This window comes from Alexandromys fortis, unplaced genomic scaffold (assembly GCF_014885135.2).
Source record: "Alexandromys fortis isolate MF-2015 unplaced genomic scaffold, M_Fortis_MF-2015_v1.1 scaffold_210, whole genome shotgun sequence".
In the NCBI taxonomy this organism is placed as follows: Eukaryota; Metazoa; Chordata; class Mammalia; order Rodentia; family Cricetidae; genus Alexandromys; species Alexandromys fortis.
In genome coordinates, this window is record NW_026068101.1 from 1,255,798 (window position 1) to 1,274,089 (window position 18,292).

An 18,292-nucleotide genomic window follows, 5' to 3' on the forward strand; every position below is an offset into this window, starting at 1 on the left:
GCTATGTTTGGAGAAGAAAATCTCCTGAGAGAACCTGCCCCCAATTTCGAAAAAATGCTTTGTTTCTAATCAGTAGCTGCGTGGGAATTTCCAGCTTGCCAAAGGCGGGATGAGGCGGGACAAGGTTCTCCTCGGTGCTGCCATGAGCTGTGAATGAACAGCCTCCTGCTCCACAGGCCTCACAAAGGCCCTTTGTCCTGCGTGGTCAGTGGCTGCTCTCAAAGCTGGTACTGCTTGTATTGTTGCTAAGAACTGACAATCTTTCCAAGCAAGCACTTCAGAACAGGCCACGTGAGACCCCTGAACACTGCTAAATCTTCTCTTGAGGCCCAGTCCAGTAAGCAGGGAACACAGAGAGCTGGCCTTGCCCCACTGGGAGGGAGGATCCTTTAATCCAGCATCCCATGCTGCCGCAGGAGGGAGTATTCAAGAGCTTGCTAGTGTGGAGTCCTGTGGTTGTTTGTTTTACAGGAGAGCTAAGCCGCCCCTCCTGGTGGGAGAGTGACTCCATCAATCAGAGCGGGCCCTGATTCCCAGAGACTTTCCCTGTGGCCTCAGTTTCTCCTTCCTCACTCCACCCCAGATCCTGTGAACAATCTGCCCCTGTAACTACCCTGAGCAAGTAGAATGTAGCAAGATTCTTGTCTCTTATGAAGGCGGGTGGAATAAACTAAAATTAAAATATCTATTAAGCGCTGAAATGCTAGAATCAGTCATCTCCAAGGCCTATGTTTAGGTAGATTATCACTAAATCACTAAAACTTTTAAGTGAATGCAATGCTATTGTCATAAATGGTTTTCTTTCTGCAAACCCCTGGGCTTTTTATATTGTCCTGAAGCAAAGCTGTTATTTCTATATATAACTGATAATTTATAAAATTAAAACTGCCACACATTATAGAGCAGCCAGTCTTTTCCAGAGTGGCAAGGCATAAAAACCCAGAGGTAAAGTACTAGTATGTGGTTTTAATGATCAGTGTGCCAAGGAAACCCTCCCGTGTGTTTATTTGAAAGACACTTACTCTTGGGATTGAAAATGAAAGCATTAAAACTAAGCAAGGACTCCTCTTTCAAAGGGGGCAGCTTTCCAAAGCTGTGACCGGATTGGTTAAGTCTTTCTGTGGTCTCAGAATATCTCAGAGACTCCATTTGAAGGAACTGAGTGACATCAGGGACAGTTCCTCTCTCTTGTGCTCATGGTCAGAATGTGGTGGCTGGGGAGATATTTGCCAGCATGAGCGGGCCGAGCAGTGTGGGAACATGATGCCCACGGATGGCTTTACAGCTCGCAGATCTGCTCTGTCCCACCCGCTCCTTCCAAGTTTGTGCCAAACCCCGTCATCTACACAGACCCATTCTCCGGCTCCAGCCCACCTCCCTGCCTCTGCTCCTGACATCTACCTGCGTCTAAGGAGTTTGGCTGATGGTCACCCAGCTAACTGCACTGCTACCATGCCATGGTGACATCGTCACCTACAACGTTCTCCCTTTGTAGCTCCACCAACTCCCTTCCCTAAATGCCTGGTCAGCACCAATATAGCTGACCTTCCATGCATGTCCAGTGCTTAGCCGCTCCTCTCTCTCTCTCTCTCTCTCTCTCTCTCTCTCTCTCTCTCTCTCTCTCTCTCTCTCTCCCTCTCTCTCTCTCCTTCTCCCTCTTCCCTCTCCCCTCTCTCCTCCTAATCGTACCATTCGTCTCCTGGCCTACTTTTCTGCTCAAACACTCCTGCCCCAGATGCATTGGCTACCCCTGCATATTTTCTTATACCCACCTCTCCTCTTTCCTGGCTAGAAAATCTCCCGTCAGTGCATCGCCACGCCCAGTGACGTCATATGGCCAGCTGCACTCAGGTTGCCTACACTGCGCACGTGTTTGCGCCTCTTCTCTGGTGAACTCAGCCATCCTCTGCTGATTGGCCTGCTGCCCTGTGGTCTTCTTGGCAGGTGGCTTGCTCTGCTCTGTCTGACAACACAGAGTCCCTGTGTACAGCTCTGTCTTGACTGCTCTTCCTGTCTCCTCTGTTCTGTTCCCTTCCTCCATACCTAAACCACTTGTGAGTCCCTCTTCCTGTTTAGACTGGGCCTTCACATGGAGCTTACTCGGAATTCCTATCCATCCATGCTCCTTATTTCTTCTCCCTTTGTCTCTAACGTCATCCCCCTTAGTGGGAGCCACATTTTGAGCCAACGAGGATGTCTCAGCCTTTTCTGCCCACATCCGACTTCCTCCTGAAGAAGGCAGAGCCTTCAGCCTTACAGCTTTTCCTCCTTCTCCTCCATTTCCCATTTTCATCCAGGTTTCACCCAGTCGTTCTTTTACCCTGTCCCTTCTCATCTGTCTTCTACGTGGCGAGGACACCCTTCCCAGGTCCCCAGAGCTCCACTTCTAGCTTTGTTCTGTTTAAAAGAAGGGTGACAGAAATGTGGGATCCACATCCAATTGATTTTCATACATGTGATTTCTCTAGAATCCACACTAAAAAGGTGCTGAGACGGTGACATTACTTTTAATATATATTATTTAGCCTACTTATGAAAAACATCTCAAACTATAGTCAGTGTTAATAAGTTTACATTCTTTTTAAATTATTTTATATCTGAGCTTGGTAATGCGCATCTGTAATCTCTGCATTTGGGCTACAGAGGCAGGAGGATTTAAGACTCAAGACTAGCCGTGGCTATTCAAACAAAAGAAAAAAGACCCAGTTTTACTAGGTCCTGAAGTCTTGCTGTGTGTTTTACCTTACAGCACATCTTAATCTGGAGCAGCCACGGTTCAAACGCTCAGCAGCCACATGGCGCGGTAGCCACTGTGATAACAGGCAGTCCGATTTTAGACGTAGTTCTCTCCCTCTCTCCGTCCCCTCCCATCCCTCAGCCTCTGTTTGTTTTCACTCAGCTTTTACTGCCTTGTCTCTGCCCTTCATCTTCCCCCTGGTTAATCACTGCCTGCGCTGACCATCCTGCGGTCCTTCCCTGCCCACAGAGTGTGCCGCAATGTAAGATACTTCTTCAGCAGCCTGTTTCCCTCCCCAGTAGTGGGCCCAAGAATAAGGCCGCATTGCCCAACAGGTCACACCCAGCTTCTCCACAGTCTCCTGCCAGCCCTTCCTCTCAGGGTTATCCTGCTTTCTTGCGGGAATCCTTCCCTCAGCATCTTTCCTGGGATGGAAGTTCCCGTTCTGAGTCATCTCAAAGCCTTCCTCCTGCCCGCATTACCCCCTCATCCCTCCACATCCTGGCCATCCCTGTCACCTATGCAGTTTTCTTCAATCTGTTGGGTCCTTTACCGTACCCCAGGAACACTCACCGGCCTGGCTTTCCTGCCTGAGCCAAAAGGAACAACCAACTATAAGAAGCGTATTGGACCAAAAATCAGTGACTGCTCTCGTGTCCTCGCAGAGTTTCTCAGAGTGGCATTTCCAGTGGGATCTAAATCTGGAAGGATTTAGAAGTCCTGGAAAAAAATACCTCTAACCCGCCTGCCAGCGCTCAGCTGTACTTGGTTTTTGGCAGCTCCTCCCTCATCTGATATTTCGAACACTGTTTATAGATGCTTGCAAAGAGGCTTTAATGCTTGTGTTGTGTTTTAACTTGCTTTCCTTTGGAGGCAGGGAATTGTCAAGTAAGTATCCGCAGCACTCCGGACGAGCTCGGGTGTTCCGTGGACACCTAGTGCTCAGTGTCCTGAGAGCCCCGAGCGGGAGGGCTCGGTGCTGAAAGCAGCTGTGTCTGCCCCACGCAGGCCTCGTCCCACTGCTCCTCCTCCGAGGCTGTGCTTGTGAACTAAGAGAGGCACACTCTGAGACCGCTTTCCCCCGGAGCTTCCAGGGGCTTGTTTCTGTTTTTGTTTTTAGCTGAAAACAAGGATGTCAAAAAGCATCGGATTGCCTTTCTGTGTATACATACAACCTCGTGTATATATACACAGCGTTTGCGCTTGTATGCATACTCTATCCTGTATAATATGCTGTGTATTATACAACCTGTGTGTACCCTGGAGCCAAGCCCTGTCTTGAACCGGAAGTTATAAGCCACGTTCTAGCACACTCTTGCTCCCATTGCAGCCCCCTGGCTTGCTTTGGTCACACACTTACACATTCTTAGGCAAAGGAAGAAGCCCCCGGACCTTGTCTGGAAGCTGGCTAAAACAGAGGGAAGAGCAGGTGTCTCCGGAGGTGATAATGAGTGTGCAGGAACTGTCTGCTGAGGGAGCTGGCATGCCCCACCCCGAGATTCTGCTAAGTTCCATGGAAATAATGTCAGCTGGGGGGTGTCATTTGCAGAGGTGCCCTCCCCCCATCTTAATGCCATTTGGTCCAATTATCACTTATGATTGATTACGTAACATGCTTTGATGGAGGAATCTCTGAGAAAATAAAGGTACCTTGTTTCCCCTGCACAAAATCCATTAGCTGTTCCAGCCAGCAAGCTGACCTACTCAAAAACCTGAGAGCTATTAGGCTAAATTATGAGTCCAAATTAATTTGGGAACAAAGCAACCCATTGTGCACAACTCCCCAGGACATTCAAGAGGACGCTGTTGTTTTTCTGACAGCGTCTCCTTCCAGCACACTGACTACAAGCAGAGTCCCCAGGCATGAAGCCAGGAGCATGCAGGCAGCACTGACAGGGCCTCCCTTTCTCTCCCCACTCTGTAGGCGCTGAGTGCCCTTTGCCCAGAGATGCCAGGGTCTGAGTTTCTGAGCGTGGAGCCTGGTGCACTCTTTCCCGTCTGTTTTAGTTCTTGGTTGGCATGCTGGGGAAGCATGGTTTGTGCCACACGGGAATGTCTGTCCCCTCAGGAAATGCTTGTGCATGAGTGAGGTGCTTGCTGACTCTGTTCTGACCTGTACTGAGTTCTTACTTTGCTTTGTTTTCTGCTTCCAAGGGGATCAAGGTAATTCTTTCTCTTTGTGTTTCCTTAGAGCTCTGGCTGGGAGTGGGAGTGTGGGACTCAGAGCAGGACGACCCTCCCCCATCCCCTACTTTCCCTAAGACTGCAGAAATCTGACTGGAAGGAACCCAATGTCGCCGGCAGGGGTCCTTCAGGGTTTCCTCCAAGTAAAATCTCTTAGCTAAATTTGGGAGTACCACTCCCTAAAACTAAGAAAGGAGAAGCAAATGTTGGTGTAGTGATGGCAGCTTGATGTGGACTCTAACCCTGAGTTTGGGGGCAGAGTGGGAGGCAGGAGTTCTTTCATCCTTTCTTCCTCTTGCCCTTGTCTATGGCCAGACCAGCTGGGTACTTTTCACGCAGCCTCGGGATCTGTTCCAAACCTTGGCTTCTCAGTCTTAAGGCACAGCAAGCCAGGCTCTTGTCCACCTGATTCTGAGGAACACTGACAATTCCTGTTTGAGAAACAGCCAGTGAAGTCAGGAAACATGGCCTTTTCTTTCTCACGCATTCGCTCACCCTCAGTTTCTAGCCAGGGCTTCTCCTCGGATCCCAGGATGTTGTTGGGTATGGGGGAAACGGGATCAATGCTATGCAGGTGCTGTAGTGTAGAGAAACCCAACTCTGCCCTGTGAGCCCAACCCACACCTGAGGCAGGTCAGATTCCTAGTGGGATGAGGGGGAGAGCCACACAGAGCAGCCCCAGGTGGCATGTCCTTGGAGGGGGAGCGGAGTGAGGACCTCCCCTGGCTCCAGCCAGCTGCTGGACTCATAGCTCCTATTCAACCCTGTGCTTCCTCTGACTTCTGTTTCAGACCACCCGTAAGCCGGGCAGCTCCCCAGCCTGAGAAGCTCCAGAAGAACAACATCACCAAAAAGAAAAAGCTGGTTGAGGTGAGGAGGTCACATGATCGTGCCCTTATCTAATTACTGATGCTCTGACCCTGCCAGGGGCCATCTTCATTCGCCCCAGCTGGAGACCCCATCAGATGGACTTAGATGGGTCTGTTGACTCCCTCGTGCCCCCGTCTCCATTCTGTATGGACCAACATTGTATCTACCAGGTCCCATTCCTTCTCCCTCAGCCCTATCAACAAGCCTTATCAATCATCACCAACTCTAAAATGCATCGTGTTCCTTAAATGTGGCTCTGCTGCCCTATACTCTCCACCACCTGAGGTTAAAGCCCTCTTTTTAGGGACAAGAAGGAAGTTGGTGGCACATAAGTCTTTACCATCTCTCACCTCGCTTTCTTCAGCAGTTCTCACACTTGAGTTGGGGGACTGTGACTCTCATTTGCAAATGAGAGCTCTCTGGTTTAGGGATGAGAAGGACCCATTCCCAAAGTCGCCAGTCCAGTGCCGGGGGAAGACTTAGGATCAGCTCCCGTGAATCTGTGTTTTCACAGACTCACCACCCCAGGGTTCTCTCCTCAAACCCCAGATCTTTCATGCCTTAGGCTAGCTTTTCTACCCAAAATATTCCCGCATTGCCAGTGAGAGTCATGTTTATAGTTCGAAAAACCTCAACCAGAGAGACCTCCCTAGCTCGTGAGCTACGATTCCTGTGTTACTCAAATCTCCAACCTTAACCTCATCACCGAATGCTCTCAAAATGGTCTTGGGCTTCGAGGTCCTGTGGTTCAGTTCTTTATTTACCCACACTAGTTCTTCCAGGCCTTTCTCTGGGATCAGATATCTGTGGAGGACCTTCATTTACAATGTCCCTCCTCCCGACCCCTCCTCCTCATGTTCCACAGACCTCAGCACACACGCCCTTGCCTCTCTCACACTTCTGTCTGCCTCTGCTGTTAGATTCTAAACCCACACTGGTGCCAGAGGGGGTGTTTGCTTGTTTTCTGGAAAGGAACTTTTTTTGAGGTATTTATTTTGGAAGATAGCTCAAGTCAGGAAATTCAGCTCAGTTTCAGGGAAGACAGGTCCAGCAGTAGAAGGGCCATCATAAGCCAGATGGTGACAGTCTTCTGTCAAGCAGGGGCTCAAGGGGCCTTCAAGGGGCCTGAAGTGTTTTTCTCTAAAAACTTCTTGAACACACAGCAAGCTAGCAATGATTCTTAGCCCCTGAGTTGGCAGATCTTCAGGTGGTTAAACTCCTATTCTAAATTTCCAGGAGGCTGTCTGAGTGCCCACACTTGGCAAAGTCCCATATTGGGGGATATTTGATCACACTGGGAACCCCGAGTTTGCATTTACATTAATTAAATAAATAAATAAAATTAAATAAAATTAATCTCGGGACAGGAAGCTGCATTAGCAATTAGTTGACAGGAAGTAATCATAGAGCATCAGAGGGCATGGAAGAGATAAAGGAAGACACAGGAAGTAGTAGGGCAGGGTTTGGAGTGGCATGACTTTTTCTGTTTTGATGGAGAGAAGGACACACTTTTTGAGGGATGCCAGTGAGGAAAGAAGGCTAACTAGGTGCTGCTTACCTCCTCTGAGCTAGCAGATCGCCACCTCAGCCTTGTCTCAGGTTTTATGTATAAATACAATGATAGAGATTTAATTAAAGCTCCCTTTAGCGGCGGCAGCAGAGCCAGTGACTGTGGGAACATAATTCCTGCCAGGCCGCGACCAGAGTGGCCAGGCTGCTGCCAGAGAAGCAGGCCAGTAACTGCAGAGTCACAATTGCTGACTGAAATAGAGAAAGGCCCAACCACTGTGCTGAAGTTAAAACAACAGTCCCGTATTCAGTACATTCCTGGGGAACGCTTTGGGAGAATCAGGGATGAGCAGAGATTCATTTAGTTGGAAGAAGGGCTTCCCAGGTGAGAGGTATGTTAGAAAACAAGTTGTAACACTAGGAAAAGTTACCCACATGCTATAAACCTTATATCCCATGAGCTAACCCAGGGCCAGGCACGGAGGAGCCCAGTGCAAGTGTGTTGAACGGAATCAAGACTTGATCCAAATCAGCCCCTGCTCTTGATCACAGAGGACAAGACAAAAGATAAAATATGGATCCAGAGTAGCGTCCGTCTGCTTGGGAAAATGCAAATGCATGCTGGTTTCACAGGACAAGTTATAAACAACACGTCGGGTGTGGCCTCAGCTTGCCCAGCAGCCCTGTCAGTCATGGCTGCCTGAGAGACCTTTTCGTGGCAGCCCCTGAGCCGCTACTCAGCTGAGCTGAGGAGAGAATGTCTGTTGAAATAGGAGCGGCGGGGCTGCGTCCCCTGCACCCGGCCGCCCGCATGGCTAGCTTATGCCCGAAATAATTACACGGAAACTGTATTCTTTCAAACACTGCCTGGCCCGGCTAGGTCCAGCTTCTTATTGGCTAGCTCTTACATATTGTTCTAACCCATTTCTAATATTCTGTGTAGCCCACGAGCTGACTTACCAGGGAGGATCTTAACCTGCGTCTGTCTGGAGCGGGAGAATCATGGCGACTCCTCTGCTAAGCTTCTTTTTCCCAGCATTCTCTTCTGTCTACTCCGCCTACCTAATTTTCTGTCCTATGAGGGCCGAGGCAGTTTCTTTATTAGTAAGAAATAACTCCCACATCATTTCCCCTTTTTCTGTTTAAACAAAAAAGAAAGGCTTTCATTTTAACATAGTAAAATTACATATAGCAAAACAGTTATCAAGCAAGAATTGCAGTTACAATATATCTATTTTATCTCTTATCATAACTAAGGAAAACTATAACTATCTATTCATTCTTCAACTCCATCAAAGACTCCAGAAGGATATAATAATACCTAAGTAAACAGGAAGTAAGAAAACTCTAGAAATGACAGAGACATCTCGCTGCCTGGACAGTCACCCAAAGTTCCTCTGTACCGTTGGGGCATCCATCTTCGGCCTACAGGCCCATAGTATCCAGAGACATTTCCATGAAGCAGGAAAGTCCTGCCTTTTCTTGCTGTTCTAAAAGTCTAGCCTCTTGCCTGAATAAGCATTTCCATTTTAAGTGCGGCCCACTCTCAAGGACTGCAGAGCTCAGCTGGAGCCAGTCCAATGGCGTAGCTCTGCTTGTGGATGCCCAAGATTTTAGCATCTCTTTAACAAAAGAGGAGTGCATCCCGAAAGTCATGACAGCCTGTTTAATTTCTTTGAGATCACTCATACGGACATGCTCCCATGTATCTTCCTTAATGACCCTAGGGTTTCTGGAACCAATCACCTTCTCTGTTGTTATTACTGGAAAGGCAGGTAGAGCTGTAGGTAGAGATTTGTGGAAATTGTCCCGGAGGGATTTACCCACAGATGTAGTTAAAATTTGCCTTTCTACCGTTTGTTCTTCTTCATCAGAATTTAGAAATTCCTCAATCTTTTCAATTCTATTCACCATTGCCTTCTGCAATGTCTGTATCTCCTGTCCAGAATTATGTTCCAAAGCCTTCATTGAGGATTCTAAAGTATGAAGTTTGTCCATTAGAGATAAGTTCTCATCTTTGGACATAATTTTTATGGCATAAACCGTGCCTTCTTGTATTGACAATCTTTCTGCCAATCTGTCATAAGCTTTAGACAAAATCCGATAGTCACATTCAGCAGTTTTGATTCTCTCAGTTACTATTTCAGTTCCTACAGAAAGGGACTGAAGCTTACAACCCAAATCAGCTGTTCCCTCTTCCATAGTAATGAGTTTCTCCTTAATATCAGCCACTAATGTTTCAGTTCCTACAGAAAGGGACTGGAGCTTACGATCCAAATCAGCTGTTCCCTCTTCCATAGTAATGAATTTCTCCTTAATATCAGCCTGTAATGTTTCAGTTTCTACAGAAAGGGACTGGAGCTTACGATCCAAATCAGCTGTTCCCTCTTCCATAGTAACGAATTTCTCCTTAATATCAGTCTGTACCTTTTTTAAATTTTCCTCAGTTGATCGAGTCATGTTAAACAAAGATCTGTTCTCCTCCTGGAGAACTTCAAACTGATTCTTGAGAAGATTGTTGTCATTCTCAATTGTTTTTAAACGTGCAACCTCTGCTCGTAAAGACTTTATCATATTTCTATTATCAAACCATATAGTGCCAAGGAAAACTACGAATCCCAGAAAGATCCATAGAGATGGGGTGATAGACACCTCTTGTAAAATCTCCCACATGGTACAATTAAAAAAAACTGTTAAATTCTTGAATGGTAACGTGTTCAGACATTTTAATTATAAAAGAAAATTTTTTCTCTTACCTGCAACGACTGGTTCCTGCCGGTGGTGGTCTCTGTGGTTTTGGAGCCTGTCTTGGAACTAGCTCTTGCAGACCAGGTCGGCCTCGAACTCACAGAGATCCGCTTGTCTCTGCCTCCCGAGTGCTGGGATTAAAGGCGTACGCCACCACTGCCTGGCCAGCCTTGAACTCACAGAGATCCGCCTGCCTCTCTGGATATTATGGGCCTGAAGGCCGAGTGTATCTCGGACTCAGCCCTGGGGCCCGAGTCACAAACTAAGAAAATGACACCCCGGAGCCTGCTGTGTTAGCTAGCAGGCTACGCGCTTGAGTCGGGGGCAAAATAGCCCGACGTTGGACGCCAAATGTCTGCCAGTGCACAGATGTGACACTCGTGGGTGACCACTGGAGGCCATCCTTAGGGAAGTCACTGTCACCTAATGCTTCAGGGAGCTAAATAAAGGGCCGTGTCCCGTCCTCAGCTAGTCCAGAGCCTCAGTGAGTAGCGACTGTCACATATTGTTCCTGTGACATGGGTGGCTATTTATGCGATGTGCAGTGTGGCATCGTTCCTTGCTGTTGACCTCTGAGGGTGGACTGTGTGTGTGCATGCAGGAGCTGGCTCTGGACCACGTGTTTGGCTACAGAGGATTTGACTGCCGGAACAACCTGCATTACCTTAACGATGGTGCCGACATCATTTTCCACACCGCGGCTGCTGGCATTGTACAGAACCTCTCCACAGGTAGCTTTGGGAGACACGGCACGCCTACCCGCCTGCATCTTTTCCCACTCTTTCGACGCCCCAAAACTTCTTCCCTTTGAGCCATTCTAATCTCTTCCGGGCTGGTGTCACCCAGTCCTCAAAGTGCTCCCTCAGCTCTTGGGGCCAGGCCTCCTGCCTCTCTGGTCACAGCCTGGTTTGACCATGGCGTAGGCACTGGAGAGGAGCCACCTGCTTCTAGCAGCTCCTCTGTGATGAGAGGAAAGGAAGGTTAGGGAAAGAGGGGAGTGGAAACAGAGAGAAGAGGAATAGGCAGAGAGGGAAATTAAGAGCAAAGCAAAGGGCTTCCGGTTCTCAAGCACACAATGGTCGTCCTGTATCCGGACGGCCAGAATCAGGGGTGTGTGCTACAGGCCCCGCTTGTTTTTACTCAAGCAGTGCTCACAAAGAGTGTGTTATTAACAAAGACACTCGGTGTCTCTAGCCATGAGTCCTTTAAAAGGAAACATCATATATATATATATATATGATGCATATATATATGTATATATATATATAGATATATATAGATATATATAGATATATATAGATATATCTCCCAGCACTCAAGAGGCAGAGGCAGGCAGATCTCTGTGAGTTTGAGGCCAGCCTGGTCTACAGATTGAATTCCAGGGCAGCCAGGACTGTTACACAAGTAAACCCTGTCTTGGGGGGCAGGGGCACAGACAACCACGACATAACATTTCAAACAGAAAATGTGTGACAGACCCGAATCCACATCTCCACTGCCAGATCAGATGTATCCTCACTGTAACTCACTGTGTAGTTATGTGGAGATTTGGAGAGCACAATCACGGGGTTGTCTTGATCTTTCTCCCTTTTGGGAAAGAAGGCTTTGAGACTTCTCATGTTTTCTCAGTGTTTTAGGCACATGCCGGCATTTTAAGAACACTGAGCTGTACCCCATGTTTATTAATGCTGCCGCTCCCCAGTCTGTTCTTGGGCTTTTGGGTGGCTTTTAAAAGGCCCTTTGGGAAGTACTTCCTTCCGCTTCCTGGGAAATCTGTTGACCTGCGCCAGCCAAGCTCAGAGGTGGGCACTGAGAAAATATCCATCTTGTGCAAGGGGAGGAGGGAACTTGAACTTCATCATTGTAGTCTCTGAAAGCATTGTGTCTGATCTGTGTGCTGGCCCCACACAGGCAGTGGGAAAGGCTAAGGTAGATTATGGTTATATTAGGAATGGGTAGGACTACTCTGAAAATGGGCTTTCTAAAAACCTAATCTTTTATAAGGCACATCCAGATTCCCCATTCCGCTCTGTGACAGCCGTGACCCGCCGCGAGATCCCACTACTCACCTTCCACAAATTTCTCTCTCCTAGGCAGCCAGAGCTTCTACCTGGAGCACACGGATGACATCCTCTGCCTCACAGTGAACCAGCACCCAAAATACAGAAACGTGGTGGCTACCAGCCAGATAGGTAGGGCCCTCACTGGGACTGGCTCTCACGGCTGTACAGGGCACTGGCCTATAGACCCAGCACTCTCTGGAGAGGGGATGACTTAGACCCTTTCTTCCTGATGTCTCAAGTGTTTTGTTGTTGTTTTGGATTTTTTTTTTTTTGAGTCTTAAATATATCTGTGCAACTTGAGTTGATACATGGAGTAACTGGTGATTCTGAGGGACCATAAACATCAGACCACAGCCGACAGTTAAATAAATAGATGCTTCTCTTTCCTGTGGACTGGACCCCAGGTGTAAACGAAGCCCATGTCTTGAAGCCTATGAGTGCTTGGCGAGCGTGCAATGCAGCTTGCGGACCTGGCTCTTCCATTCCCCGAGAAACCGCCAGCCACACATGTGAACTGCACACTCGTGAACAGTCACCTGCATACTTTTTTACTTTGTCAAAGAACTGTCAAAGGCAGTTCTTACGAAAGTCTCTCGCTTGTTTTCATCAAAGCCGCGTTCGTTTTGAGGCTTCCTTTGGAGCCTGCTTTACTGGGGTTGTTAGGAACGTGACTTACCACTCTTGTTTCTCCCGACTTCCTCATTGCCACTGCGCACTGTTGCGGGTAACACCGTGGACACCACAGGTACGGCTGTCCCGGCTGTGAACAGCAAGGTCATGTCGGTGTAACATTTGCCGGTTGTATCTGCCTGTGCTGCAGATACAAATCTATCCTCACGAGTTCCCTCGGAATAAAATCCTCTACAAGTGTGTGTCCGTATGCTCTGTCTTTAGTAGCAAGTTTCTTAATGTCTTTCTTTGGCCAGGTCAGGCTAGATGTCTCTAATGTCCAGTAGCTGTGACACCCCTAAGCACTTGTCTGAGGAAGAGCCCTGAGTGGGACACCAACAGTAAGGCGCTACCATCTCTGCTATCTCTCCCACACTCAGGGACAACGCCTTCGATTCACATCTGGGATGCCATGACCAAACACACCCTTTCCATGCTGCGGTGCTTCCACTCCAAGGGGGTGAATTACGTCAACTTCAGTGCAACTGGGAAGCTCCTGGTGTCCGTGGGCGTGGATCCAGAGCACACCATCACTGTCTGGCGATGGCAGGAAGGTAACAAGCTGGGTTTCTTGTCCCCTTTCCAGGGTTCCCCTGTGGAGTGAGCTGGGATAGAAGGCCAGGCTGCTTCCAAGCAAGCCACTCCCAACTCTCATTCCCTGTACCATGGCCAGCTGGAGGCTGCTCAGGAGCCATGGTGGCTAGGGAAAGACCCATGGGTATGTTGGGAAAATACCAACACTGGCCACAGAGACAGCACTGTCCCCTCTTTGTCTTCAGCCTCAGGGTTCCTTTCGGTGCCCTCTGGATTCTGCTCCAACTGTTTAACATTGGCCACCTTGCTAAATTTCAGTTGGCCAAGTATTTTTATGCTTTAACACTTGTGAAATGAGGGTTCACCATAACCACTGTGTAGGGCAACACTGTTAGTCTCAGCCCTTTCACAGGGCTCACCTAAGACCATTGGATTATGATTCACAACAGTAACAAATTAATTATAAAGTAGCAATGAACATAATTTGATGGGGGGGGGGTCACCACAGCACAAGGAACTGCTTCAAAGGGTTGCAGCGCTAGGAAGGCTGAGAACCAGAACCACTGGTTTAATACATGCACACACACATATGCATGCATGCACACCAGCTGCTACTAAATTTGTAATTGTCTTACAATTAAAAATATTCAGTTTTCCGAGTATGTGCTCAGGTCGGCCTTGGCAAAAACAGATCCAATTAGTAAAGGCATTAATGAGGTCTGTCTGCAGCTGGTATCTGGGACACACGGAACAGACAAGCAGAGAGGTGGCACTTCTCCAATCAAGGACCCTAGAGTCCCATTCTCTCCTCATCTTCTCATGGATGGGGTGCGAAGGGCTTTAAAGAGCTGTATACGTTCTGAGAAAAGGTCCCATTTTTCCTGAGTTCCAGCTAAGAGAGGCTGATGTTTCAGAGTTTCCTTACACCGCACTGGGAGCCAGCTAGACCCACGGGATTTCCAGGAAACCATGCTGTCATCTTGTTTACAGTTCACTGTGTCCAAGTGTCCCTAAAACCCATCTCTCTGGGAGGCAATCAGTTGCTTAGGATCCCAGGTGGTGAACCAGCGAGATGGTGCAGATGAGAAACAGCATCGTACCGCGGCCTCAAAGCATCCCAGAGTTGGAAGGGCTAGGGACATCGTCTAGCCATCCAGGTCCACCCCACAGAAGTCCTCCAGCACTTTCCTGCAGCTTCCTTCAGGACACAGCTCCCGCTGCTTCCTGAGAAGCCTGTCACTGTTAGCTCTTTTCAGAGTCCTCCCTTTATGGGGTAGAGTTGTGTTCCAGATACCCTTTTCCTCGGGCTGTTGACCCTGTCGCAGGTCCAGAGAGAAGAGTGAGCTCATGGCCCCACCCAGTCTCCTGTCTTCAAGCTCATGCTCCCCGACTTATCCCTCCAGGCAGAGCCTGCTCATCTGGGGCTCTTCTGAGTCCGCAAGGCAGCAAGGAGCAGAAGAGTCACCCCTTTCCCAGCTCCCAAGAGTCTCCTCTTTAACCAGCTCCCCAGAGGAGGGAAGGGTGGAGTGTCCTCTCCTTGTGTTATTGGAATCGGTTTGTCAGAGTTTTCGGAGCAGACGCCCTCTTCATAGTTGACTGTACACAACTTCTCTTCCTTTCTCTAGTGTGTAGTGGGTATTTTGCTGTTCAAATTCTGCCTTCATATAAACAGCTCACACTGGGTGAGGTTTGCATACATCTGTGTTATTACTAAAGAGCATATTGTGCATTCCTGTCTTGTTAGTGGGTCATTCTGGAGAGCATGTGTATGAATAATAAGATGGGATTTCAAGTGAACTTACTACACATAGAATGGCATGTTTCAGATCTTTTACATGTCTATGTAACTTGTTCTAAACAGACTAGAAGCCAGCTCAGTGTCTCCACAGTGAAAAATACTCATGAGATTAAGACAAGAGGAGAAGCCCAGTGGCTTAAATATGACTCTCATTATAATTTTTCATTTCCTCCAAAGCTGGCGAGGTTGATCTTTGCATTTCTTGTTGGCCACGTGCACTACTGCATCTGTAGTCACGGCCCATCTGTTGAGCTGGAGACAGGGTGTCTACTTACAATGATGGGTTGGTCTTTATGAAGGGTCCTACCTGTTCTTTGCTGTCAGACGGAGTTAATGGTCTTGGAGCCCATGGTTTTAAAGCCCCAGATAGTGAGATCTGCTACTTCTGTGAGGGTTTCAGTTGCACAGTGTTGATGGTGCGCTTCTGTAGCGCCATCATGAAAAACAAGTGAGCAAATGCACAGAGATGAGAAGAAAAAGGGGTCTGGTTAAATAATAAAGGGGAAGCAGAAAATGGGACTAAAACAAGGAGAGGATGTGGGAAGAGCCTTGAAGGAAAAGTGACAAGTTTAAAATAAAAATTTAAACTTAAAGGGTTTAAAAGAGTAAAAAGGAATCCTAAAGTGCAGACAAAAGGAATAGAAACCCAGAGGTTTTAAAGGAATCTAAAGGAATGATGAGATTAGTTCCCAGTGTGGAGTGAGGGTTGTGGCCAAGTACTTCCCACCTGTACCAGCCCTTCCACTTCTCACGGTGTGACTTCTCACGGTGTGACTTCTCACAGTGTGACTTCTCACGGTGTGACTTCTCATGGTGTGACTGACTTCCCACAGTGTGACTTCTCACAGTGTGACTTCTCATGGTGTGACTGACTTCTCACAGTGTGACTTCTCACAGTGTGACTTCTCATGGTGTGACTGACTTCTCACGGGGTGACTTCTCATGGTGTGACTTCCCACAGTGTGACTTCTCATAGTATGTGTGACTTCCCACGGTGTGACTTCTCATGGTGTGACTTCTCATAGTGTGTGTGACTTCCCACAGTGTGACTTTTCATGGTGTGACTTCTCATGGTGTGTGTGACTTCCCACAGTGTGACTTCTCCTGGTGTGACTTCTCCTGGTGTGACTGCTCACAGTTTAACTCCCCAGCTACAACAGTTGTCATACCGGTTTCAGTGAGGATCCCGAGGGCACAGCAGAAAGGTTAATATAGTCAGGGTTGGTCTATAATAGTTGAGATTCCAGATGAAGGATAAGTGAGGATAAGTGAGACACAGAGGACATTTAGAGTATAGTATAAGAAAAACTAGTAACTAAATATAAAATGGAAAAATGTAAGCATAAAATGCACAAGCTGTTCCAGGACAGGCTCCAAAGCCACAGAGAAACCCTGTCTCGAAAAAAAAAAAAAAAAAAAAAACCACAAGCTGCAAAGGGATATTGAGGTTAAAGAAACTCAACACAGGGCATCTTGGGGTTTAGAAGTAAGGAGATAAAAGGCATCCGAAGGATCTGAGCTCCCAGGGACACTGGAAGGGCGGACGAGCCTCCTGGAGCCGAATAGTGCTGACCTGGGAGCAGAAAGATGTAGTAGGAGGGTAAATCAATCCTACCTTTTTCTGGAATCTAGAAGCTTCCATATCATGGGCCACAGTCATTTCCTTCTCTAGTCATAGGCTTGTGGGTGGAGGTTCTGTTAGTAGCACCCACTTCTCTGGAAAATATTCCCAGGCACACGTATATGCCCTCCTTGTCATGGTGTCTGAAGGGGATGCTGTTAAAGAAGGAACTCGACCTGAGCTCTGAGTGGATGGAAGGCAGGCCTGGACTTTTCTTGCTCTGGCCCACACATGGCAAAAGAATTAGCCTCATTAAACTCTGTTGCCCACACAGGTACCAAGGTTGCCAGCCGAGGGGGTCACTTGGAACGTATCTTTGTGGTAGAATTTCGCCCCGACTCAGACACACAGTTTGTATCTGTTGGGGTCAAACACATGAAGTTCTGGACCCTGGCTGGAAGTGCGCTGCTATACAAGAAAGGGGTCATCGGGTCCATGGAGGCTGCCAAGATGCAGACAATGCTGTCCGTGGCTTTTGGTGCTGTAAGTTTCAGCAGATGCTGTCTCAGAGAGGGTCCTGAGTCCTCAGGCTGGGCATGGGAGTGGGGGCAGGTGATGGCCAATAAGTCACCCTTATTAAGCGGTTCCTTTGTAAACAGTGTTCCCCAACCTTTCCATCAGTGGGGGATTAACTACAATGTGCACTGAGTCCTTTGTGTTCTCCGTCCTCAGCATCCATAGTGGATGGACTACACTGTGTGTGTGTGTGTGTGTGTGTGTGTGTGTGTGTGTGTGTGTGTGGTGTTTGTCAGTGTGTTGCTGGATGTGTGGATACTAAAGGGCAATCTTAGGTGTCATTAGGAGCCAGTCACCTCCTTCAAGACAGTCTGTCACTGAACCTGAAGCTTGCTACTTAGGCCCGGCTGGCTGGCCAGTGACCCTCAGGGATCTCCATCTCCAGGTTCCCAGCACTGAGGTTAGGAGCACATACCAGCATTACCAGAATTTTGTAAATGTAGATTCTGGGGATTGAACTTGGGTCCTCATTCTTGCAAGGCAAGTGCTTACTGGCTAGGCTGTCTCCTTAGTCCCTCCAGTAACTACATGTTTACCCATTGTTTTTGTTCTCAAATGTTGAGTCAAACAGTGTTAGTTACTTTTCCTGTTGCCATGACAGAGTAGCTGAGGAGAGCAAGCTAAGCAAGGGTTTATTTTCCTTGCGATCAGATCATCATGACAGCCGCGGCATGTTGGCAGAGTTGAGGTGGCTAGCCACATGGCGACCACAGTCAGGATGCAGAGATGGCGCTCAGCTCACTCTCTCCCTGTTCACTCTGAGACCCCAGAGAACGGACTAGGGCCACCCACATCCAACTATGCCCTTTGCCCTTGTTCTTTCCATCCAAACTGACAGTGATAACTATCCAGGGCAGGTGACACCAGAGCAGACCCTGCTTACGCAGCCCCTGAGCATGCTGGGACTAATTTCCACCCTCAGACAGCGGTCTTTTTCTTCCTGGCCCTCCTGCTCCCCAAAGCCCCAAGCCAGTGCAAACTCGCCTGGCACATGCAAGGCAGCTCCAGGTGTCCCAAGCACATAGTGTCCACTTCCTAGGCGA

At 48.2% G+C, this 18,292-nt stretch overlaps 1 protein-coding gene across 1 annotated transcript in view; it reads left to right on the plus strand.

Moving 5' to 3' along the window:
* Eml6 (EMAP like 6) overlaps positions 1–18,292 on the plus strand; it is a 240,144-nt gene that overhangs the window by 209,423 nt on the left and 12,429 nt on the right. The window contains exons 29-33 of the mRNA XM_050123862.1: positions 5,713–5,791; positions 10,650–10,779; positions 12,142–12,240; positions 13,161–13,334; positions 17,008–17,216. Of these exons, the coding sequence (XP_049979819.1) occupies positions 5,713–5,791; positions 10,650–10,779; positions 12,142–12,240; positions 13,161–13,334; positions 17,008–17,216 (691 nt within the window). The remainder of the gene's footprint in view (positions 1–5,712; positions 5,792–10,649; positions 10,780–12,141; positions 12,241–13,160; positions 13,335–17,007; positions 17,217–18,292) is intronic.